At 42.7% G+C, this 26,341-nt stretch overlaps 1 protein-coding gene across 2 annotated transcripts in view; it reads right to left on the bottom strand.

Annotated features, from left to right (window-relative positions):
- The window catches only part of PLCH1 (phospholipase C eta 1), a 222,213-nt gene that overhangs the window by 168,410 nt on the left and 27,462 nt on the right, over window positions 1–26,341 (bottom strand). Inside the window, exon 1 of one of the 2 annotated variants that reach the window (XM_088447685.1) lies at window positions 2,056–2,137. The exons of the other annotated variant lie outside the window; for it this stretch is intronic. Within the exon in view, the coding sequence (XP_088303811.1) occupies window positions 2,056–2,137 (82 nt within the window). Of the gene's footprint in view, window positions 1–2,055; window positions 2,138–26,341 lie in introns of those variants that run through there. 2 annotated transcript variants of the gene reach the window in all.

Below are 26,341 nucleotides of genomic sequence, written 5' to 3'. Positions count from 1 at the left end.
CTTTCATTTAAAGGCTAAAACGGGGGTACCCATAGTGATCAGCCATGTTTTTACAACTTTAGGGGGGTCTTACAAATTTTTTATGGAAAAAATCGTAACTGTACGCAAATCCAACTTCGGTGTAAAAAAATGCCCAGTGCTAACAGAGTCTCATAAGACCAGGAGTGCCAGAAAGGGCTGTTTGGTGCAACTGCAGCAAAGACGAGTGAGGATACATATGTAGGCATACAGTGCCTTTGTAAATACCCTAAAATCCTAAACATGCCCCTGTAGCCTTAAAAACTTTATGTCACATCATTACACTCCTGGAAGTATCTCTGCTTCAAGACTCTTGGTTAGCTCCAAGTAGTCAGATGAGATTTGCGTCACAGGCTCCTTGTCAACACTAACAACTGATATAAATAATGGCAAAGTTATTTATGACATGGAGAGCGAGGAGAACACTTCTATAGTTGATATTATCCAAAATATTTGAAATCTAATAATTGTACATTGCAAATAGACTTTTAGTTAGACTCTCTTATTTCATACATGTAGGACAAGTGCACTTTATGGAAATAAACACAGCACTGTCCTATCACAGGTTGACTAGAAAAATGTAGGCTATCATAAGAATAAAAACAACATATGACCAATCCATTCCAAATTCTCCATTCGTTTCAACAGCAAATCAGCCTACAAAAACTCAAGCAACAACATGAACCAGACAAATCACTAGGAATTAATGTAACCTCGTATCTGAACAATTGCTCATATGTCTCGCTGTTGACAAAGACCAAATATGGAGCTTCATATATGACTCTGAGAACGGGTCTGTTCAGTATAGTTACTGCAACCACCTGTCATTAGAATATGTAATGTGGAGAGACTCTAGAATAAAACACATTCCAATGAAATATACACAGAGTCATTTACTAAGAGTACTGATGCAATTACTGTCATTATACATGAATGTGTTCACCACCGTCACTGTCCCAGATTATCACACATGATGGCATTTAATTTATATAAGACTATATTAATCCTCATCTTTAGCTACTATAGAGACAGTAGCTAACACATTTGTGTCATACATGTGCACAATTCAAATACAAAATAAAATTGAAGACAAAAACAATAGTAGGCAAAGCAACTGTGTGTAATACAAGCAAAGGCAAATATGTATAATGATGTTATCAATACAGATTTAGTTATTTTTCCAGTGCATATGTCTATATATATTTAGCCATGGGTTTACTAATTTAGTAGGCATAATTGAATAGAAATTGACAATATTTTTTTTAGTGAGACCAAACTATAAATGCTTTATACTGCCTTTAATTAATTTAATTCTGGGGAAAAATAAAAAGTCTTAACTTTAGGCATTATGTTATCAGTCTGTTTTGTTCTACTTACTCACAGACCCATGCAATATTGTTATCTGTGGCACCACCGAATATGACTCGAATACTAATGTGCATGGCAAATAGAAAGTACACAATATCACACTGTAGAGAGACGGAATGCTACACATGAATAATAAAAAATGCATTTTAAATGAAGTCAGGGCTAAGCTCAATTTGTAATCACTTCAGCAAATGGAACTTTCGTGAGCTTAGATACAAATGCACACTCATTAGCAAAAATATGTTCTATTTATAATGACTCCAGACTGTCAGAGGACTTTAGTTCATTCTTTAAAGTAGATGACGAGTGCATAGTTTGCCATGAAACTGATATTTCAATTTTGTAATTAATGAACTTAAGGCAACAGCAGTTTAATTCCTTTAGGCAGCATGGACATCTAAAAGATGTGCGCTGTGGTTAAGAAAGTGAGTGCTGTCCTGTTTATGGAGATAATATGCAGCTGTGGTCTATACGTGCAAATACTTATTCCCCAATATCAAATAGTAAAAATCACTCATTTTATATACAGTTAAATATACAAAACTAACGTGACGTGAACACAAAAACAAATAAACATGATGTTACACATCTACATCAGAATAACTCAAACCGTTTCATGCATTGACCCAGACAAGGAACAGAGGCATAAACTTCCATCCAGGTACTAACCCATTTGTGCCAGTTTGAATCCTTGTGAAGTAGCTACACTTCCTACCACATGGTACATCTCAGATGCCAGTAAGGAAGCCATTCGGGCAAAAGGAAGGTCCAGATGTTTCTTGAGAGCTTCTATGTTAAGGCAGATGATAGTTATTGCACCTGACAAGATCTGCTTCCCATTGCAGTATAAGATGAGCAGGATGCACTAAGCTGGAACTGGAGCAAAAGCTGTTTTGTCATCGTACATTCACAAAGCACTCTAATCCACTAAACAGGAGACTGCATTACATGTAACCTAGTTCCAATCTATTCAAAAACAGGGATACAAAAAGTGTTAATGGTTCAGTCTAAAAGAGCAGGCTCACAGCCGACGCAGTATTCCTCTGGTAGCAACCCAAGGGGCAGTCTCAAGTCTACAGACATGTAAACATTGCAATCATTAACATGATGTGAAAAGGGTGAAAGTGCCAACATATTTATTTTAACTGAAGATGAAAATGGTGCTGGCATTTCAAAATAATACATCCATTCGTAGTAGAGTTAACTCAAATTATAGGCAGCACAAACTATCTAAAAATTATGGAGATATCAATAATTCATTTGTAGCACTAAAATGAAATGACACCTTTTTATTTGTGATATTTACATTTCGTAGAACACTTAAAATAACTGTAGAAACAAGTATTTGACTGTAATTGTAATAGGGTGCAGTAAGTTCAAACAGGCTGTAGATGGCACACATCTGTTCTATGAACATCATACAAACACCTGTACAAAATACAGGTGGCGCAAGTTTAACTGGAACTAACAGCGCTACACAGCACTTTTAAGGTGTTCTCACTTTCAACATGAGGCAATACAGCATAGTTTCTCCATGCTATTGTGCACACCTGCTATCCCTCCAAACAACATGAAGGAAGGGAGTGCGAGTGTTTTTTTCACTGGCCTAGATACAGCTCTACATCTACATACAATGTTAATAAAAAAGCAGTAGTTTACACAAGAAATCATTTATATTACATTTATTAATATTATTCACTTAAAAGAATATGATTATAGAACACCTATATCTTGCTATACAAAGGTATGCTCATTCATGTGAACAAAATTAGTTTTCATTGTGCTGCCAGAGATTCTAGGGCTTGTAATGCTGAAAAGATGAGAACCAAGCACTTAACGTCTTCATGCACTAATGCTATAGGGTAAACATCTGTTAATCTCTTGTCTACTTGTAAAAAGACAAAATACAACACTGATAAAGAAGAGATAATATTTCATCTTCAGCAACCTGTTCAACCATAGTAGAAATGTACTGGATGCTAGGCCAAAAATGGACACATATTTAGTTCATACTATTTTAGGCTAAGAAAACTCAGTTGTGGTTTCTCAAAGAATTGATGTCTGATATAATAAATGCTATGTATTAAGTATTTAAAATACCGGTCATTCAGGGACTTCCGGTTCCGGCTGCATCAGGGATGGATGCAGCATATCGTTGCTCTCTTGAAGATGTGGTAATCATTTATCAGCCAGCCCCTCCGCAGGTCTCCAAGCTCAGTGCTCAGTCACCGCTTCCTAGCTGAATATCCCCTGATTGCATGGAGAGGTTAATTCCAACCTCAATGCCGGTCAAACTGCAGCGCCAGCGGCTAGAGAAGCAGTGGCGCAAATCTGGTGGCCGCGCCTGCAATTGTACCTACACTCCAGTACAAGCGGGTAGTAGCGGTGCCTCTCCCTCCTCCCCTCCTGTGATGGCTATCTCCCAGCAAGATGGACAGCCAGCTGACCTATTAGCCTGTTATCAGGACATTGTAAAGACCATTAAGGAAACAATGGCGCCATTGATGAGGGAGCAGGCTGACTCTAAAGCTGGGTACTCACTAAACGATGTGTGTACCCAGCGATGTCACCGACAATCCCAGCGCTGACATATCAGGTGGTCCGTACACACTAGGCAATCTGCCAGACCGCCCGATATGTTGGCCCCCCTGCATGGGATCGTCAGCCGCATCGCTTGATCTGACATGCAGTACATAAGATCAGGCGATGAAGCCAATGACCACATGGGAGAGCGCACTACAAGATGTATTGCACATACACTACACATTTTTAACGATTTCTCGTTCCGATGTGCCGGAATCGGCCAAATCGTTAAAGATATCATGTAGTGTGTAGGGGCCTTTAAGCAGGCACTTCAAGGAGTACATTCTAATATACTACAGCTCACCCAGCTGGTCCAAACTAAAGAAAGACATATTGCCAAGCATCTAGGCAACGTCGTTCCATTGTCTAAAAAGGCCACAAGCTATTCATATTCCAAGAGTACTCGGCGGAGGTGACCCATGCTCGAAATGCCTTTACCTCGGTTTGTACAGGACTGGTTAAAGAGGGACGTCACTTCGCCCTTTGGTTCCCAGCTCGCCTACATGCATTTGCTGATAGTTCCTTTGTGAACTTTACCTCACCAGAGTTTGCAGCAGCTTATCTACAGAAAAATAAAAAGGGGCCAGCTTTTTTTCCAATACACACCCCACCTTGATGTCTGTTTGATACTACTCGTAGTCCCTGTGCTGGGAAGCATTGCGATAGTTTGGTATCGTTTAATATTCTAATTTTTAATTTTGAAATTGAAAGTATACTATGCAAATTTACTGTTTGCTCTTATATATGTTTGGCTTATTACTGTGGCTTGAGCTCTGTGTCTCTAGCATTTATACTCTCAATTTGCTAAATTATTTAGTAGATACAATACTGTGCAAAAGTTTTAAGCAGGTGTGGAAAAATGCTGCAAAGTAAGAATGCTTTCAAATGTAGAGGTGTTTATAGTTTAATTTTATCAATTACCAAAATGCTAGGGAAGTAACAGAAGAGAAATTTAAATCAAATCAAATCAAAACAGCATCAATTCTTCTAGGTACACTTGAACAAAGTCGGGGATTATGTAGGATTATAGTCAGGTGTAGGATTAGCCAATCATACAAAACAGGTGATAATGATCATCATTTTCATATGTAGGTTGAAACACAGTCATTAACTGAAACAGAAATAGCTGTGTAGGAGGCTTAAAACTGGGAGAGGAACAGTCAAACTCTGCTACAAAAGTGAGGTTGTGGAAGACCATATCATGTCACAGGTCATACACCATGGCAAGACTGAGCACAGCAACAAGACACAAGGTAGTTATACTGCATCAGCAAGGTCTCTCCCATGCAAAGATTTTAAAGCAGTCTGGGGTTTCAAGATGTGCTGTTCAAGCTCCTTTGAAGAAGCAGAAAGAAAGGGGCAACGTTAAGAACCGTAGACGCAGTGGTCAGCCAAGGAAACTTAGTGCATCAGATAAAAGACACGCCATGCTTTCTTCCCTTCCAAATCAGAAGTTGTCCAGCAGTGCCATCAACTCAGAACTGGCAGAAACCAGTGGGACCCAGGTACACCCATCTACTGTTCAGAGAAGTCTGGCCAGTAGTGTTCTTCATTGAAGAATTGTGGCCAAAAAGCCATACCTTTGATGTGGAAACAAGGCCAAGCATCTAAACTATGCACAAAAATATAGGAACTGGGGGCAGAAAAATGGCAGCAGGTGCTCGGGACTGATGAGTCAATTTTTTAAATATTTGGCTGTAACAGAAGGCAGTTTGTTTACTGAATGGCTGCAGAGTGGTACAATAATGAGTGTCTGCAAGCAACAGTGAAGCATGGTGGAGGGTCCTTGCAAGTTTGGGGCTGCATTGCAGCAAATGGAGTTGGAGATTTGGTCAGGATGAATGGTGTCCTCAATGCTGAGAAATACAGGCAGGTACTTATCCATCATGCAATACCATCAGGGAGGCGTCTCATTGGCTCCAAATTTATTCTGCAGCAGGACAACGGCCCCAAGCATACAGATAATGTTATTAAGAACTATCTTCAGTGTAAAGAAGAACAAGGAGTCCTGGAAGTGATGATATGGTGTCCCATAGAGCCCGGATCAGAACATCATCAAGTCTGTTTGAGATTACATGAAGAGACAGAAGCAAGCCTACGTCTGCAGAAGATCTGTGGTTAGTTCTCCAAGATGTTTGGAGCAACCTTTCTGCCGAGTTCCTCCAAAAACTATGTGCAAGTGTACCAAGAAGATTTGATGCTGTTTTGAAGGCAAAGGGTGGTCACACCAAATATTGATTTGATTTAGATTTCTCTTCTGTTCATTCACTTTGCATTTTCTTAATTGATAAAAAATAAACTATTAGCACTTTTATTTTTGAAAGCATTCTTACTTTGCAGTATTTTTTCCATGCCTGCCTAAAACTATTGCACAGTACTGTACATTGAAATGTTTAGTAATTTATGGTACTGCTATATGCCTTTACTCCGAGCACACCACTCCCCACTTTATCTCAATGTTTTTTGTTTTTTTTACAAATCACCCTTAGAGAACTCAGTTATATTATATTATATTGCTCTATATTACGCTGTTTGTGGCAGTATGCATATGGTGATAATCCAAGCTCAGAAGAATTACATAGAGCTATGGGGACAATAAGTGTGACTTTGCAGGTGGCTTATAAAGATAGAGGGCTAATGAGAAGAATTAACCTGAGGCACACATTATACGCAATAAAGCTTAGTGCATGAAAGAACATTAACAAATATATAGAAAAATATTATCCATCTCTCAGAAATTGACTTCAGTGGACATCAGTATAGATGACGAGAAGCTTGCATGCTGTAAAACCTTACACAAGAGTACAACTTCTTGGTAGTAACATTAGAGTCTCGTACAATGAAACTAACCAGAGACTGTACGTGCTAAATTATTGTAGTTTCAAGAGCGCATACCTAAAGGAACAAACACTGAAAATTCTGTCTGACTGCCTAAAAGTTCAAAGCACAGAAAGCCTATATAGAGGTTTTAAATGTCACAAGTTGCAACATAAGGCCTCAGGTTGCAGATCAATTGTATTAGTGGCACCATTCACTTTAATGGTGAAAAAGAGGGCCCATATTTATCCCCCAACAGAAAATAATGCTAATCCAGCCAGAGAGTTTGAAGAAAAAATGTTGCTGTAGAAATTTAAACTCTGGTTCAGGGATAGTACATGTGTCAGAACTAGTGATGTGCGCCGGGCCATTTTTTCTGGTTTTGGATTTGGATTTGCAAAACCGTCCTTGCGTGTTTTGGTTTTGGATCTGTATTTTTTTCTTAAAAATTCATAAACACAGCTGAAATCATAAAATTTGGGCCTGTTTTTGTTCCTACAGTATAATTAATCTCAATAACATTTATTTCCAGTCAGTTTTGACCACCTCACAATATTGATTTCATCCAGTTTAGGCCAGTAGGTTACACCAGGCTAGCTGGCTGAATAAGCTAAGCAACAGCAGTGGGCGTCACAAACATGTTGCAGTTCAGCTTTCAACATGGTACATCTAGGAAACAGAGAGGCACTGTAGTGGCAGACAGCATGGCAGTTTAATAAACTATACGACCCCATAGAGAAACCAAGAATGTTTTCATTAATCAAGAACTAGATCAGAGACCCAAAGGAGATGGAGTATGTTTATGGAGTAGTTGAAGGCAGGGAAAGGTAGGATGGATTGATTAGTTTGTAAATTTATTTTAATTCACAGTACTTGTATGAATACACTGGGGTACGACCTGCAGCGTCACAGTACTTATATTGATACACTGGAATATGGTCTACAGTGTCATAGTAGTCTACAGTGTCATAGTACTTATATGGATACACTGGGGTACAGCCTGCAGCATCACAGTACTTGTACGTATACTGTATGAATACACTGGAGTATGGCCTGCAGCGTCACAGTACCTATATAGATACTCGTGAATCGGTATGATTTAGTTGGAATCCCGACAGCGGCTCCCCGACATGGGTGAAAATCCAGATCGTCCCTAAGGTAAGTATTGACTAACCTAATTCCCTCCTCTAACCCTCCCTTAGGGGTGCCTAACCCTAACCTTCCCCCCCAGTGCCTAACCCTAATCCCCTCTAAGTGCCTAAACCTAACTCCCCCTTCCCTGCCACCTAAACCTCAGTTCCCCGGGTGCCTAACCCTAAATCCCTCCTGGGGGTGTCTAACCCTGACCCCCCTTGCCCTAGCCTAAACCTAACTTCCCGGGGGGTGCCTAACCCTAATTCCCCCCCCCCGGGAACCCTAAACCTAACCCTCCCCCCCACGGTTATCTGAGCTCGGTGCCTGGCGTCCCTTCAATTGGGATGCCGGGTGCCGGTTTCCCGGCGTCGGTAAAGTGACAGGCGTCTAGATTTAGACGCCTGTCATTTAACCCTCGCCGGGATTAAGCAGTCGGGTAACCAGCTGTCGGGATTAGGTCCGCCGGCTTCCCGACTGCATACTGATACTCGGGTTTGGCCTGCAGTGCTTATATGGATACACTGGGGTTCAGCACAAAAAACAAAATCTACTTTTTAACATTTTTTACTTTTTTTTTTTTTTTATGTAAACTTTTCTGGACTTTTTTTTTACAACCCCTAGACGGAGAGCACAGCCCCTGGATAGACAGCACACCTCTGGATGGACCGCTCAGCAAACCCCTGGATGGACAGCTCAGCAAAGCCCTAAAAGTCAGGCAAAGGAAACAAGAAACTGCTTGGTTTAAAAAGCCCAAAGCTTCCACTGATTGGCCACTGATTATGGACAAGAAACGCTTACTGAGTAATTCAAAAGCCCTGGGAATGGTTTCTCAAACACCTGGCAGGTTCAGTTGCTGTCAAGAGACTAGGAATGTTTGACATCAGTCAAGACATGATGCCAATTACCATACCTGAAAATTCTGGCCAGGTGACAAACCTACAATCATTGTGAATGGACAGACTAAATCTAAGTGCAGACTATAAAATGGCTGCTTCCACTTTGTGTAGGTGACATACTTTAAGAATCAGTTTTTGGATTGCTAAGTCAAATAAGAGTGTAATCTTTTAAGGAGAAAGCTGGTCTTATATATCTATTCATTCTGTCTATAGAATTCCCTTCACTGTCGCTTTCTTCTGGAATTTATGCACTAAACAGCACTGCATGACGTCTTAGTGTCTATAAATAAAAGATTGTCATTCTTAGCTTTTCATATTCAGCTACAAGCTATGCAAACCAATACAACAGTAAATTCCTTTATCATCTTGTATTACCACCAAATTGAAAATATTCAGAGCAGCAGAGAGAATGGGAGAATAAGAATAAAATCCACTATTAATGTCTAATGATCTATTTACTCAACTCTTGACCAGTAACAAAACGAAGTTTTGGCAATCAGCATGTAGGGTACAATCTCAATCTTTTATGCACACTAGTTCTGACTTGGCTCCTGCAAGTCAACAATGAAAGTAATGTCTGATGTATTACTAAGTGCAGATTTGCACCTTCAGTCAATGTCTCAAACATGTTAAGCAAGATAAGGAGTATAACCATAACATTCTGATTAGGCCATCAGTGCTTAAAAAAACCAAAACAATTTAATGTCTAGTTACTTTGGATCAATCAAAAGTGAGTGCCCATGTGATCTAGCCTTGGCCATGCATTACATATGTCTAGTTATAAATTTAGTAAAACGCATCCACAATTGTGAACATTCATAATGTAGACACAATGTTGACATTTATTATGCTGACATTGTTAAAACGTTGACAGGCAACATGTTAACATTCTCAGAATGTCAACATTAGGGCTAGGCTGCGCGTGGGAAGGCCGGGGTATGGGAGGGGGAGGAGGTTAGGGTTAGACACTAGAGGGAAGATTGGGGTTAGGAACAGGTGAGAAACACTCACTAGAGAGCTGCATCATAGGAGGTCTGACCCGGAAGTGACGCGATCACATGACCACCGGGAACCAATAGCCACACTGGACTCACTGCAGCCCTCGGGAACAAGGTAAGTCACAGCTGGGCCGCCAGGGACTATGGGCCTCATTCAGAGGCGGTCGGAGGATGCAAGCGGTCGCTCAGAAACTGGGCGGCCGCTTGCATCCTGACCGGCCGCCTCTGTTTCGGTCGTTAGGCTGTGGGTTTACACCCACAGCTCTAATGACCGCTAGGGTGATGGTCGCGATGGTCAGAGACCATCATGAGCATCGGGGCTTACGACGAGACCCTAGGGTAGGGTCTCACTTGTCGTAAGCCCCGGAGAGCTTCTGGCTCTGTCAGAGCCGGAAGCTCTCCACTGACATCACTAGTGATGTCAGTGGGGCCTCCCCCAAACGGGGAACGCCTCTGGGGGGCCTCCCCCATGGGAACGTCTCCGTCTGGGCTGCCACCCCCTTTGGAAAGAGACCCGCTATGACCGGCGCTGACGATCGTAGCGGGTCTCACGCATGCGCACGATGGAGCCGGCTCCCTCGTGCGCATGCGCACTTGACAAACATCGAGGTGGCCGTGCGGTCGTAGACCGTACGGCCGCCTCTGAATGAAGGCCAATATGCCACCATTCTAACATACCGACATTTCATCACTGTCTGCATGATGATTATCAGCATATCATACAGCACTCATTGTCATTTATAAAGCACGTGGATTTATAACTAAAATGAAAAAGTGTGCAAGCAAAAGTTGGGAGGAGTTGGATAGATCAAGGCCATTCCTTGCTCCATACAGATCAGGTTCCTTTCCAAATTTAGAAACGATTAGGGTTGCTATATTTCAAAAATAAAAAAATGAACACATTTGCGGGGATTCCACTGGGGCAGTCAACCAGCACCGCACCCTATTACATAAACCCTATAATATGGGAATTAAAATGCCGTGAAGGTAAATTACAGGAGGTACATAGATTGTGCTCATTTTTGGAGATTTAAAGCACATTTAAAGTTCAAAATGTATCCTGAGCACAGGTGGTTAAATCAAATTGACTGAGATACTAATTAAGTCACCTGTGCTCAACCATGGATACTGTATCTCTAAAATCTGAACTGTTGGGGAGCCTTGAGGATCGCGTTTGGGAACCTCTGGTCTAATCTATTTTTCTCATGTGTCCATAGTGAGTTAATAAATGAGAATACATGTTCCATTAAAGAGTTAATTGCTACAAGTGAGAATAGAAATTCCACCACAGTTGAAAACACTGAAACATCAATTCCTTCCTCAATTGTTTTAGATGAAAAAGATGAACCCATTTATCTTCTAAGGTTAGACTGGCTTCTGAATTAGAAGTCCACTTCTCCCAAGTTGATTTAAGACCCCTTTCAACTATTTTATACTTGTCAAAAAATTGTTCTTCATTAATATTACTGGAAGAAATTTGCTGAACAACTGCTAAAGATGATCTAGCACCAGACCAGATTATATTTCCCTTTGAGGTTATCTCCAGCCATGAAAAATTACCTAATTCCTCTGTAGGATTTAGAGCTACCCACTTTTCAATACAGGCAGCGTAAACTCATCACACTGGCTATGAAAACATTGTTCAGTTAAGTCCCCCTCATCGTGCAGTTTTTGTAGCAGTTGGTCGGTTTATGTAGGCAGAAATTGCTCTTCTTTTCTGTCACAAATGTTCTCAACAAGGTTGTTGAGAATGGCTAATTACAGATGAGTCCTCATACATCTAGCCTCAATACGCCACGCAGAGCGACCTGCCTGGTGTGAGTGAGCCACCAAGTCCTGTGCTATTCTGATAGGGTCGGGTGTCTGTTTTTTGACGCCAATGTGTCTATCTTGCAATGCGATGTGACCAGGATACACCTGCAGATGTGCTGAGTAATTTCATATGTGTATATCTGTGTGCAGCTGAGTATATGAACCACAACGGAACTTGGAATGAAAAAGGCTGCGGCCACTATATTATAGAACACAAATAAGCAATAAGGTCGTGGTGATACCTACTGAATGATACATACTGTATGTTCAAAAATATATACAATATATGATATTCTATATACTTGAGGAAGAATTATTGGCACTAAATTTTTGTACTAATACTCAGGTACTATTTATATCCATACTATAGTGGTGGAAATTTCGATTACAATCACAAAACTGAATCCATTTATTTATGTGTGACTATTGATATCTGATACCTATATAAACATAGTAGATCTATAAAGAATAGAGACATTGGATAGCAGTGCTCAGTAGTTTTAATCACTTTAATTCATTCTTCATGCACATTCTTTCTACTTTTACCTTATACTTCGCTCACTTTTAACCCACTTGTGTTTTTATAAAGTACCATAAGTATATGAAACTGTATTATCTAATTTATTGTTACCAGTCTCATGTTTTAAAGTATACTTAATAAAGAAACATTTTATATGTTATAAGCCTTTTGGAGATTGAGTGCACCATTATAACTGATTTCTTTTCCCTTTCTTTTGTTTTTTGGCACTACATTGTAGCACTTTGTATACAGATTCAGAGACTCACAGGGGTATTCAATATGGAAGTGAAAAGTCCGTGCTAGACTTTTCGCTCCACGTCGGAGATTTTCCAGGGATAAAGTATCGGGCGCGTGCCCGCTTTATCCCTGTATTCAATATAAAAGCTACGAAAACGGGAACCTGCGAAGTGGGATCTGCGTAAAAAATGAAATTTTCCTGGAATAAATTGTAGGACCCCCCTAAAGATATCAAAACATGGGGGATCACTATGGGTACCCCCGTTTTAGCCTGCAAATGAAAGTCGGGATTTAAATAGCGGCTGCAGGTGTTTTTTTCCCGACATTGAAGAAGTGATGCAGAAGAGCACTTAGGTTTTTATAAAGCACCATAAGAATATGAAACTGTATTATCTAATTTATTGTTACCAGTCTCATGTTTTAAAGTATACTTAATAAAGAAACATTTTATATGTTATAAACCTGTTGGAGATTGAGTGCACCATTATAACTGATTTCTTTTCCCTTTCTTTTGTTTTTTGGCACTACATTGTAGCACTTTGTATACAGATTCAGAGACTCACAGGGGTATTCAATATGGAAGTGAAAAGTCCGTGCTAGACTTTTCGCTCCACGTCGGAGATTTTCCAGGGATAAAGTATCGGGCGCGTGCCCGCTTTATCCCCGTATTCAATATAAAAGCTACCAAAACGGGAATCTGCGAAGTGGGATCTGCGTCAAAAATGAAATTTTCCTGGAATAAATTGTAGGACCCCCCTAAAGCTATCAAAACATGGGGGATCACTATGGGTACCCCCATTTTAGTCTGCAAATGAAAGTCGGGATTTAAATAGCGGCTGCAGGTGTTTTTTTCCCGACATTGAAGAAGTGATGCAGAAGAGCACTTAGGTTTTTTTTTCGTGTTTTTAAGTGGTCCCATCAAATTTGTGGTACATAAAAATGGGTACTAGCATATTTTTAAGTCCCTAAAGTCTTTATTTAAAAATTCTGCAAATATGCACCTGCCGCTCTTAGCCTATTCTAGAATACACCTGCCGCATACTTGCAGAATAGCCCTGAACCTATTTCCTTATTTTTAAACACTTTTTTCCCATTTATTTTTTTTTCACCCCAAATTTTGAATCATTTTTTTGGTGTGTCCCTATTTTTTTTTAAAACTTTTTTTGACACAGTTTATTTTAAAATGACATTCCCAGGGGTGCAGGCTATTTTTATAAGCCTGCACCCCTAAACCCCAATTCTGCACTTTTTATCGCCACCTATTCAGTGGTGAAAAGTTATCCCCATTTTTTTTCAAAGGCTTTTCGAACCTGCGAAAAGTCTTTGAAATTGAATACAGTGTAAAACCAAAAACAGCGAAAATGATGTCATCAGTGCGAAATTATCGGAAAAAATTACTTTTCGCTCCATACTGAATACCCCTGTGAATCGCACACAGATATCTAAGAGAATGAGTGTGATCCCCCTTCACTGCTGCTAGACTGAGCATAGAAAGGCTTCATCTCCTGGAAGGAGTGATCCTTCCAGTTCTGCTGCTAGACACAGAATGGTAGCGCGGCGAGGAGGATGGGAAGACAATAATGGCCAGCCACAGTTGACATCATGAGTCACAGCGGCCGACCGCATCACCTGACCTGGCCGTCATCTTCCACCCTCAGTGGCTTCTCTTCCCTGCCCACTCTTCAGTCCACAATGCCACATGCCGCGGCAGTGAGTTTAGCGCTGCCGCAGAGTCCCCCTCTGAAACTGGTACCCTATTTTCAGGATACCGGGAATGCACACCCTGATTCTAGTACATTCCCAGTACATCCGGGACATATAGTATCCCTAGAAATTAAAATTTATTTTGCTGGGTTAGATTATTTTAAATGAGAAAGTGGTGACAAGGGCATATTTACAGGAGCGTTCTTTACTTTACAAGAAGACAGTGGCATATCCCTTATTCTCCATGCAAAGGGAGCTGAATTTTCTACCACCTCTAAGTTCCCGGATATATGATTTTCGTCCAATGTGTATACTGTAGTTGGATGTTTTTTGCACTTTGCAGTTGCACTTCTGTGTTAAGGTGCATTTGAAGAAGTTCTTTGACTAATTTAAATGAAATTTTCAAACACGCAAAGACGTTATGCAGCGCTGTTTAGTGCATCAAACTAAACTGACCTTTATTGTTGGAGAAACATGTAGTAAGTTAATGAATAAAGGTGGGTAGTGGTGAAATGGTAACAGGCTGTGATTTGAAATGTGCATGTCGGACAAATAGATACATTTACGCACATAAAGAAAGAGTGTGCTAAATTATGCATTAACATAAGAACACATCTAGCCAACACGGGTTGACACATTCTCAGTCAGCATTAATCACACTGAGGGTCCATTAGGGACAGATAGTGCTGTAGAAAAACCTCCCAAAAAGTAATTTATTTAATAGACGAAGCAGCGATCAGGTAAAAGACTGCTAGTAAGATGTGCATGATAATTTGGCTTGCCATATCATCCCTTTAATTCGAGACAGATATGAATTACAGATTCTGTGACTGGCTGACATCAAGTCTCCATTTCACCTGGTTTTAATGAGCCACAGGACCTGTTCAATTGACAGATATCTATAGGTAAAGCTGGCACTTCACTGGTCTAGGTCATACACAAGAAAGGGGAAAGCATTTTCCCAAGCGATAATTTAGCAGTTGTAGAAGATTAGATAGTGTTCACTGTAGGACTTTCTTAGGGCAGGGGTGCTGAATGCAGAGGACACCTCTTTGCACACCAAAGCAGAGCCACAACTACATATTTTAACAAAAGAGCGTTTGTGCCGCCAACTATAGTGGAAGCAGGGAGAGCTTTGCTGGGAAGGGGCGTAGCCACCTAATATTTCATGTTACGTCACACAGTAGTGTCCCTTTTTCACATTACGCCACACGGTAGTGCCCCATAGTCACGTTATGTCACACAATAGTGTCCTTTATTCACATACACATATATGAATATTTGCACATATTATAAAATAGAAATATAATAAACAACATATTGTATACAATATTAATACTACATGGATCTGCAGGTTTGAAATAGCAACATACTAAAAGGAATAGAGACAGGAAAAAGAGAGGAGGAAAGGGGGGAGCCAGGAGAAAAAGAGGAGGAGGAATTTGGGCAGCTGGGGAGAAAGAAGGAAAGAGGGGACCCAACATAGGAGAATTAGGGAAAGCCAGGAGAGAGAGAGGAGGAATAGGAGGAACTGGGGTAGAGAGAGAGAATATGGGGAGCCAGGAGAGACATAGGAGAAATTTGGGGAGTAGGAAGAGAGAGAAGAAATAGGGAGAGCAGCGAGAGAGTGAAGGAACAGGCTGAGTCGAGAGAAAGGGAGGAGGAACTGGGGAAACTAGAGAGACATAGGAGAAATAGGGTGAGCTGGGAGAGAGAAGGAATAGGGGAAGCTGGGAGAGAGAGAGAAGGAATTTGGGAGGCCGGGAAAGACATAGGAGAAGGGAGCTGGGTGAGAGTAGGAAGGAATAGGGAAAGACGAGAGAGAGAAGAGGAATAGGGGGAAGACAGGAGAGACATAGAAGAAAGGGGAAGCTGGGAGAGAGAAGAGGAATAGGGGGAGATGAGAGAGACATAGAAGAAAGGGGAAGCTGGGAGAGAGAAGAGGAATAGGGGGAGATGAGAGAGACATAGAAGAAAGGGGAAGCTGGGAGAGAGAAGAGGAATAGGGGGAGACATAGGAGAGGGGGAGACGGGAGAGATGGAGGGGGAGAGGGGGACGGGAGAGATGGAGAGGGAGACAGATGGGAGAGGGGAAGAGGGAAAGGGGGAGACAGAGATGGGAGAGGGGGGGAGAGGAAGGGGGGGAGAAGAAGAGGGGGAGAGGAAGGGGGGAAGACGGAAGAGGGGGAGACGGGAGAGGGGGAGACAGACGGAAGGGGGGGAGACAGAGACAGAAGGGGGGAGACAGAGACGGAAGGGGGAGAGGGAGACGGAAGGGGGGAGAGGGAGACGGAGAAGGGAGGGGGAAATGGAAGGGGGAGAGGGAGACAGAGATACTAGAGGGGGAGAGTGAGGGGGAGACAGATAGGAGAGGGGTACAGAGATAGGAGAACTGTAATGGCTTTTTTAGATGTTGTTTGGCAAACTCTAATCTGGTCTTCCTGTTTTTGTGGCTCACCAGTGGTTTAAATCTTGTGGTGAACCCTCTATATTCACTCTTGTGAAGTCTTCTCTTGATTGTTGATTTTGACACATATACACCTACCTCCTGGAGAGTGTTCTTGATTTGGCCAACTGTTGTGAAGGGGTTTTTCTTCACCAGGGAAATAATTCTTCTGTCATCCATCACAGTTGTTTTCCGTGGTCTTCCGGGTCTTTTGGTGTTGCTAAGCTCTCCGGTGCATTCTTTCTCTTTAAGAATGTTCCAAACAGGTGATTTGGCCACACCTAATGTTTTAGCTATCTCTCTGATGGGTTTGTTTTGATTTTTCAGCCTAATGATGGTTTGCTTCACTGATAGTGACAGCTCTTTGGATCTCATATTGAGGGTTGACAACAACTGATTCCAAATGCAAATGTCACACCTAGAATCAACTCCAGAACCTTTACCTGCTTAACTGATAATGAAATAACGAGGGAATAGCCCACACCTGTCCATGAAATAGCTTTTGAGTTGATAGTCCCATTACTTTTGGCCCCTTAAAGAGTGGGAGGCACATATAGAAACCGTTGTAATTCCTACACCGTTCACCTGATTTTGGTGTAATTACCCTCAAATTAAATCTGAAAGTCTGCAGTTAAAGCACATCTTGTTTGTTTCATTTCAAAGCCATTGTGGTGGTGAATAGAGGCCAAAATATGAAAATTCTGTCAATGTCCCAATATTTATGCACCTGACTGTATATCTATATTTTTCATTTATTTGCATATTTTTCCATGCATTATTAAAATAAAAAAAATGTATATATATATATATATATATATATATAAAAACATTCACTATAATTTATGTTTCTAAAATACAAAGTGCTCCGATACTATAGTTTCCAGATGTTTTTATTGCTTCTACGAATATCCCATTGCTACCCCATTTGGAGATTGGAGCTCCTGTAGTTCTGCCATAGCTAGAGAGCTGTTGAAATTTCCTTCCAGCTATGAGAAATAAAGGAATTTTACAGCAGTTCCAAACAAATCATTCTAAACTCAGACTTGTCAATTGCTAGTGCTGAAGACAGATGATATGGTTACTTCCGAGTACTGCCCCCTGGGAACATGGTTTAAATATGTTCTCTTTCAGAGTATAGTTATATGCACTAATATAGACACAGTGGCCAAATTGTGGCAGCAACTCAATGATTAAAATCATGTAAACATGGTCAATAGGTTCAGTTGTTCTTCAGATCGAACTCTCGAATGAAGATGAAATTTGATCCAAGTGACTTTGAGGCAAGTGCGATTATCGGGAATCTTGGCGTATGCGCAGGACCTGTTCTGCGAATGTGCAGAACAGGTCCTGTGTGATGGCATGCAGCACCTTCTATGCCTCTGCTTGATTGGCAGGCAGAGGCATTGCGGTGCGGGGATGGCCAGCGTTCCTGAAAAAGGGGGCGCGTCAGCCTTTTCTGGGAGTGACAAGGCCAGGGTCTGCGTCCACGTAAGCCAGCCAGCCTGAGTAAGCTGAGGCTTACTCGGCTGGCCAGCGGTCCGGCGCGTCCACCATTGCGGCCTCGGGCGCATTGCTGGGATTGCACATGCAGCTGGGCGTGTCATACACCACTTGCTGCATTTGCATATTAGCAAGGATGGAATTGCAAAGCTGCCTGCATCCTAAGCTGAATTACCCCCTTTGACCGTGGAATGATTGTGGGCACAAAATGTTAAGGTTTAAGTATCTCAGAAACTGCTGATCGCCTGGGACTGTCATGTACAACAGTCTCTAGAATTTGTAATAATGGGAAACAGACACCGAGAGAATACATGTGCCACCCCCAAGCCTTCCCCAGCAGCCCCCAGCTCCTACATACTTTTTATTTGTATGTTATAGATTGTAATGCTTGTTTAAAGTGTCTGCTCATATGTTATTACACACAAGTTTATCTTCATTGATTAAAAATATTAATTAAGCTTACTACTGAGATTAAGTATATTACGCAGCAGTTTTGAAGGCTAGTGGACAATGTAATATGGCCCCAAAGTGTATCAGTTTGCCTATCACTGGATTAGAGGATGGTGAACAAAACACTGGTATTAGGTAGCAGCAGCTCTGTGAGCGAAAACACCTTGTTAATGAAAGAGGTCAGAAAATGGTTCAAGCTGACAGACTACAGTGACGCAAATAACCTTAAGTCACAACAGTATATATCTAGCGTATCTATAATGGGTGTAGGTTGTGCGGTGCACATAGGCCCACACCGCACACCCTGCGCTCATATATAGTAATACTTTCCTCTACCGGGCTGGCGCTGCAGAGCAGCAAAAATCACAAGGAAAATGGTGATGGCCATTTTCCTGTTGACTTGCGCATATGTGCAGTAAAGGGGTCCCCAGGAATAAGGTGCAGATGCCATTTTCCCGGGGACCTGCTCATGTGCAGTCAATTCTGGCAGAGAGGCAGAATCTACTCCCCTGCCAGAGGGGAGGGGGTCTGCACATGAGCCCTCTCCTCTCTTAAAACGCCCCTGATAACAGTTATATGCAGAATAGCATCTCTGAATACACAGGGCCTGATTCAGCTTTGGGAATAGAGTACGGTATTTCAAGTAACTGTGAACTTGGACAACCATCAATGCAAGGGGAGCAAATACATACATTTTATTTGCAAGTGGGGTAAAATACTGGCGCAATGTCATGACACTGTGTGCATGACACCATGACATCACACGGAAAGAGGCACAGCAGTTGGAATCCCAGCACCAGAATCCTGATGATAAGTATTTGGGATATGGGTTAGGGTTAAGCACTAGGGGGGGGATAGGGTACTTACCTAGTTGGGTCTGTATTCTGACTGTCGGGATGCCACTGTTGGTATTGTGACCGCCGGGTTCCCATACCCAACCCACTTGCAAGTAATTGTTGCTTTCATATTGTGTTCGTGAATGCTACTTAAGGGGTCACCAAACCTAAAGTACAAGGCAAATTATACAACAGAACTACTAATAACGTTCAGAAAAGTTTCACTTCTCAGAACGAATTATATTTATAAGAAATGTGGGATCTTGGTAGGGAAAGCAAACTCCGTCAGTTGTCCCATTGAAGAATACTGGGCTTAATTCAGAGGACGGAAATGCAATCGCAACTGCATTCTCTCACGGATCGCAGTTGCTAAAATATGCTAATGCTTCTAAAGCACAGATGAGCATAGGGACATCCACTGCTGCCTTCTCATATCCGTCCAGCGGCGTGCAACAGCATAAACATCAGTACCACTGCCGCACATCGGGCAGTCACGCATCATGTAAGTCATGTCTGACCAGCCGCAAACACTGCACCTCTCCTGGCACACAGAGCGTTCTAATACTCTGAATGCAATTGCAAGGGTTAATTTATGCACGCCCATGAAACGGCGGTCAGACACACCTGCATTTTCGAACCAGCCCCCGATACCTCCCCCAAATGCTGACTTGTCACTCACTTTGCGAATGGATCCTCTGTGCGAACATAATCGCTTTGCAATCACTGTGCATGCGCAATAGTAAACAAATGCTCATTCTGCGTAAATATTGGTATTGCTGAATCAGGCCCACTTAGCGCAGTTTTTTAACTACCTTTTAAGGCAGTGGCTGAGAATAGTACATTACACTGCACATAAAATGTGAGTATAAAGTCAGACATCTCAAGTCATGGTGTGTAATCTTTTACATATACTTGTTTAAATGTGATCAGCTGTTTTTTTTATTATTTTATTTCTAATGCTTCTGTAAGGCAAGTAACACATGGGTGCTTTTAGTGTTTGCATGTTTTAGCCCCATGACCTCCAGCAATTACACCGCCCTCTATATGCCCGGTGATAGGTAGGCTGGTCCCTGAGGAGGGGCCAGCCAGTGTGTAGCAATGTCGGACAGGCTGGCACAGTCCCCGATCTGTGTCCCTCACTTCCCTGGCGGCCGCGGCACACAGCTGTCAGCGCCTTTTAGCGCAGCTCCGGCCTGAATGAGCATCTGCGCATTCGCAGAAGCTACTACCGCGGAAGCCACAGTTAGAGGAATCAAGCAGGCATGGGAGGGAGTGCGGCCACTGAGGGAAGCACGGGGCCGGCCCAGCAGTCCCGGTGGCCATGTCCGCCCCTGGTTACTTGCAATATTGTACTCTATTCTCAAAGCTGAATCATACCCACAGTACATAGAACCTTGAAGTGGATGTGTTATAGAAGCAGTAGACCACAACAGGTTCCAATCCTGTCTGCTGAAATCAAGTAACTTAGGCTACTGTACATTGGGCAGATATCACGAAAAGAGACAATTCAGACTGGAAAAATTATGCCTGGTGTTACAAATCTTGAAATCTGCTGCTACATGCAGATAGTAGGATTATAATTTGGCATAAACAATATGAATCCAGGATAACATGCCATATCACAAAGCATACATCTTCCCAAGATGGTTCCACAAATTTGACATTGAGTTCAGCGTACTAAAATAGCCATCACAGTCACCAAATTTCAATCCCATAGACGACCTTTGGGATGTTGTGGAATGACAGATTTGCATTATGAATATACGATCATTTCAACATGGACCAGAGTTTCAAAGGAATGTTTCAGCCACCTTATTGAATCCATGCCAAAAGAATTCAAAAGAATTTTGGGAGAAAATGGAAGTCCTCCCGAGTACTAGAAAGGTGTACCTAATAAAGTGGAGGCTGAATGTATGTTTCTTTTTGTTAAATGTTTGAACATTCTAAATTCCATTGTAATATCCTTCCTTTACTTGTTAAGATTAAATCCAAAGTTTAATTATCTATGATTCTCTGATTGCCCATCCACAGGGACAACAAAATCGTCAACGGTCCCAGTGCATTAGTCCTGATCTCCTAATTCAAACAGACTGAGCCTTCATCAGTGCCCTCCATTTAGGGCAAGTTCCATTCACATGCAGTGAAAAGTACACAGTAGAGAAGCACAGACAACGGGTAAATGTAACAGCGTGCGAGATTCAGCATGATACTGCGGCGATTTATTAAAGCAGCAACAATTTTAAAGGCAAAACCAAAGCTGCAATCATTAAATAGGGAAACCAGCCTCGCAGGCTATTACATTTTCCCCAAAATCTTTGTCTGAATCAGGTGAATGGAACTAGAATACCTGAGAGCAGCTCATTGAACGATAAAATAAGATTTCATCATAATATTATAAACTCCATCTATTACTAGATTTGAGGGGGTTTTACTCATATGCAATAGCATACATTAATTGCAAGCCAGTTCTCTGTTGTCAGATCATGTCGCTTTACATGCTATGGGTTGTAATTTGAAAAGTAGGTCAAAAACTCTGAAAACAGGATGAAAGGCAAGGGAACTTCAGACTGCATGCCATCTGGTTACCGATCAAGACAGGATTTCTTTTCAATTAAATTAAGGTGTGTTGACAATGTACCAGAACACACAAATCATCATTGGTTTTTAAAATACATATCACACAACTGCCACTGTTTTAAAATCTCATTACATTTTTGGTGCAAAACAAGAATGTCATTCTTTCTAAGATAAATGTACTTGTAGCAGTATATTCTGTCTAGTTATTTATACATACATATCTTAGTTTTTTTTATGTGTCTGTCTTCTAAATTGCAACATTATGATGTAAACATGTATATGATTATTGTTATTTCAGTAGTTCAACTTTTTTTTTATAAGTATCATAATATAATGGTGTGTACAGAGTATGTAAGTACATAGGAGCAAGCTCTATTTATACAGTATGTGTATAATGCCATAATATTATACATGGACATCACATTGTGCTATGATATAAATTAACCAGGTGAAGTGAATAACCTTGAGCATCTTGTTACAATGGCACCTGTCAAGGGGTGGGCTATATTATTAGGCAGGAAGTGATCAGTCAGTTCTTTAAGCTGATGTGTTGGTAGCAGAACTAATGGGCAAGTCTAAAGGGTATATTTACTAAAGTGAGAGTTTTTAAAAGTGGAGATGTTGCCCATAGCAACCAATCAGATTCTAGCTATTATCTTTTGGAAGGTGCCAGTTAAATGTTAAGTAGAATCTGATTGGTTGCTAAGGGCCAAATTGTGATGGCTAGATGCAGGGTCGGATTTACTGCTTGGCAACCTAAGCGCCCGCCTGGGGCCCGGCGGGTCCCAGGGGGCCCACGGCCCCCTGAAATCTGGCCCCGTTTATTACAAGTAATTACAGGCATCAGTTTGTTGCTATAGTTTTGTTTTACAGAAGCTTCGCACAGTGATCAGGTCAGTAATAGTGCTAATACTGAGCCTCTGCAAATTATCTCCCAGCAGAGCACCGCGCAACGTCATGCAGCCCCACCCCTGATGATGTCACACAGCCCCGCCACCTGTAATACTGTAGTCAAGCCCGGCTTAGACAGCCCGGTCCCTACCCTGGCCCAGCCCCTTACCAAGCTCACAATAGTGAGGGACTGTGGGCCTGATTCAGAGCCGGACGCTATTTGCGCTCGCTCGTTCAGAAAAAAGGGGTGGCTATTCACATGAACCGTTCGCTCTTTGCGGTCTGTTCACGCCTCTAGGTCTGAACGAGCGAACAAAACTTGCGGTCGTTTTTTGGAAAACTACGCCCCCTGGCCGCTCGCATCCTACGTCATGTCCGCTATTTATTACATTAATCGAGTACATCGACCAGCGTATGAACTGCTCGCTATTCTTGTGGTTGGTTTTTCCTACCACAATCTTGCGAGCAGTTCTGACTATAAAATAACCCAGTGACGTGGTCAATGAAGCTCCTGTATTAACTATGCACACCCAAAAACGCCCGTTTTGACCTTTAAGCACGCCTGCGTTCTGATCTCCACTCCCCGTTTTCAAGCACCTTCCCCTGTTACCACCCACATACGCCTCCTCCTGTCACTCAAAATAGCAGGCATTCGCTATTTAGCGAACAAACGATTTTCGGCCGCACTGACTGTTTCGCGCATGCGTATTACGATCTATACGCATGCGCAGTTGTGCAAACATCGCTCGGAACGAACGAGCGAGCGGCCGCTTACGAGCAGCTCTGAATCAGGCCCTCTGAGCGGAAGGACTGGAGACTGCTTGTGCTGCAGTGTGTGTGAGAGAGGACAGGTTAGGGCTGAAGTTTTACTCATATAAGAGGCTTTGATGATAAATATTAAGTTGTGTATACACACACATATTTAAGCAAGCAGTATACAGTGATCTTGGACACCTACTGTAATAACTGCATAAATTAAAGTAGATGTTGCTGGAGCAAGATGCACACACTTTATATCTAGTATGGTGAGAGGGGATGTCTCACCTGAATTGCCCACATTCTGTTGAAATCACCTCCCTCCAAGGGAGTTTGGAGTTAAACCTGTGCGTTCTGCATTAGCAGTGGAGATGTGGAATTCCAGGTTTTCACATTTACACATACCCAGCTGGAATAATTACTGGAGCACAGGAAGGGTTTAAAACTCTCACACACCTGATGCTCATTACCCTGATGTTGAGTAGCATGGAAAAAACAAAACAAACAAAAAAAAAAACTTACCTTTATACCCGCTCCAGTGCTGCTGCCGCCCATACCCGGCATCCGTTCCTCGGCACTATGGGAGTGACGTCATGACGTCACTCCCATAGTTCTCTGCAGGACCCGGAAGACGGAGCTCACTCTTGAGCTCCGTCCCCGGCGTCCGCTCCTCGGCACTATGGGAGTGACGTCATGACATCACTCCCATAGTGCCCTGCGGGACCCGGAAATCGGAGGGAGCTCCGTCCTCCGGCTGCCGCCGGGGGTTTCAATAGGAGCCGGGCGCCCGCTGGTAACACACTCAGCGGGCGCCCGGCAGATGGAGGGAGTCACGGGAGTTCCTCCACTGAGTGGCGTAACTACTGCCCCCGTCGCCCCCAAGCTATCCAGCGCCTCCAAGCCACCGCGGGGGCTGCGGGGGCAGTAGTTACGCCACTGACCTACTCAATGGTGAAAAGTTATCCCCGTTTTTTATCAAAGACTTTTCGAACCTGCGATAAGTCTATGAAATTGAATACGGTGTAAAAGTCAAACCTGCGATAATGACGTCAAAAGTGCGATGTTAACGCAAAAACGTGGTTTTCGCTCCCATATTGAATACCCCTGTATGTCTTGGAGAGCGACGGCAGAGTGAGCGCATGCCGGTATAAAGATGCCCACTTTTCTTTCTTAGCACACGTCATCTCCAGGAAGTGTATGATTAATTAGTAACATCGAGAGCCATCAGAGCTGTACGCAGCGCTTGAGGTAGACCCTATCCCGCCGCAAGCACTGCGACCACTGCAGGCTGAAATACAACCAAGTGACGTGTACAATGAAGCTTCCATGCTAATAATGGATGCACATCAAACGCCATTTTGATGCCCAGACATGCCTGCGTTCGCATCACCTATCCCCCATTCACAAGCACCTTTCCCTGTTACCACCCACAAATGGCACTGTCACTCAAAGTAGTGTCCAGTCTGTGTATTACGAGCGCACGATTCCCGAGCGCAGTGACTCACGCATGCATGGGCGACAATCGCGGCTTAGCGTCCGGGTCTGAATCAGCCCCTGTGCCGTTGATGGTGTCTCTCCCAGGGTGCTATCAGGACTGGATTCCCAAAAAGCGCTCTCCTGACAACGAGGTCAGATGGGGAGCAGGGAGCCAGCTATGTGATGTACCACAGGGGTTGTGTTCATCTAACAGAACTGGCGGTTAAGCGATAACAATGGCTCCAATGCCTTTCATCATATAATGTCTTTTAAGGAAGCCTATACGTTCTGACTTCCCTTCTTTTATCCCTTAGGGTCTCTCCTAATTGGCCCTTGTTAAGGGATCAGGCACTTTGCATTGTTTCAAAGAGGTAAGTTCAAAAAGTAAAATAAAAACACTTTTTTATATATAAGTCTTAAGATCTTATTTGTCGGTAAAAATCAATTGTCTCAAATGGATTAAATATTAATCTATAAAATAAAAAGCATCACAAGTGATACTATTGTACTGTTATTATTCATGCATTCTGGGCCTGATTCAGACCCACTCGCGAGCGGCTGTCCGCTCGCAAGTGGGTCGATGTTATGCACTGAGCATGCGCACGACGGAGGGAGCTCCGTCGTGCGCATGCGCCAGACGCGACGAGCGAAGGAAAGTCCTTCGCTCGTTGTGTCCGATCAAAGGGGGCGTGCTGTCAATGTTGATTGACAGCACGCCCCCTTTGGTGGGCGTGCCGGGGGCGTGCCTCCCTGACGGGGGCGTTCCCACGGGAACGCCTCCCGTCAGAAGCCGGCCCACTGACATCACTAGTGATGTCAGTGGGAGTGATTTTGGCTCTGATAGAGCCAAAATCACTCCGGAGCTTGCGGTTGAAAACCTCAACCGCAGGCTCCGGCTCGCAATTTCGATGGTCGCGATGGTCTCGAGCGGGTCTGAATGACCCCCTTCATTTTGAATTCAAGGCCTCTCTTCTGTGATTTGAAGCACTTTCTTGGTTTGGTGCCTCCTATACCCCACCCCCGAGCCAAGGCAAATCAGTTACGTAACAAGCCTCAGGCCGGAGGAGGAGAGGAAAGAAGAGAAAAAAGATCTGGAACACACAAGAATCACATTCTCACCAGAAGGAGAAGGAAAAACCAGTGACAAGATGAAAGCCCATCTGCAGTACAGGTGCAACAGGGTGGGAGTCCTGTGGAACCCTATGGACAGCTGCGGACATCAGGAAGAGTAGCAATCCTACGCTGAAACCACACTGACAGGGCAGAAACCTGTACCTTCAGAGAAGCAAGGCAAAGACCGTGATCTAAGTCCACCTGTAGGA

The sequence above is a fragment of the Taudactylus pleione genome, unplaced genomic scaffold, assembly GCF_031769625.1.
Source record: "Taudactylus pleione unplaced genomic scaffold, aTauple2 ptg000436l, whole genome shotgun sequence".
NCBI lineage: Eukaryota > Metazoa > Chordata > Amphibia > Anura > Myobatrachidae > Taudactylus > Taudactylus pleione.
Note: the sequence above shows the minus strand (reverse complement) of the source record. Positions and strands in the feature narration are given on the sequence as shown.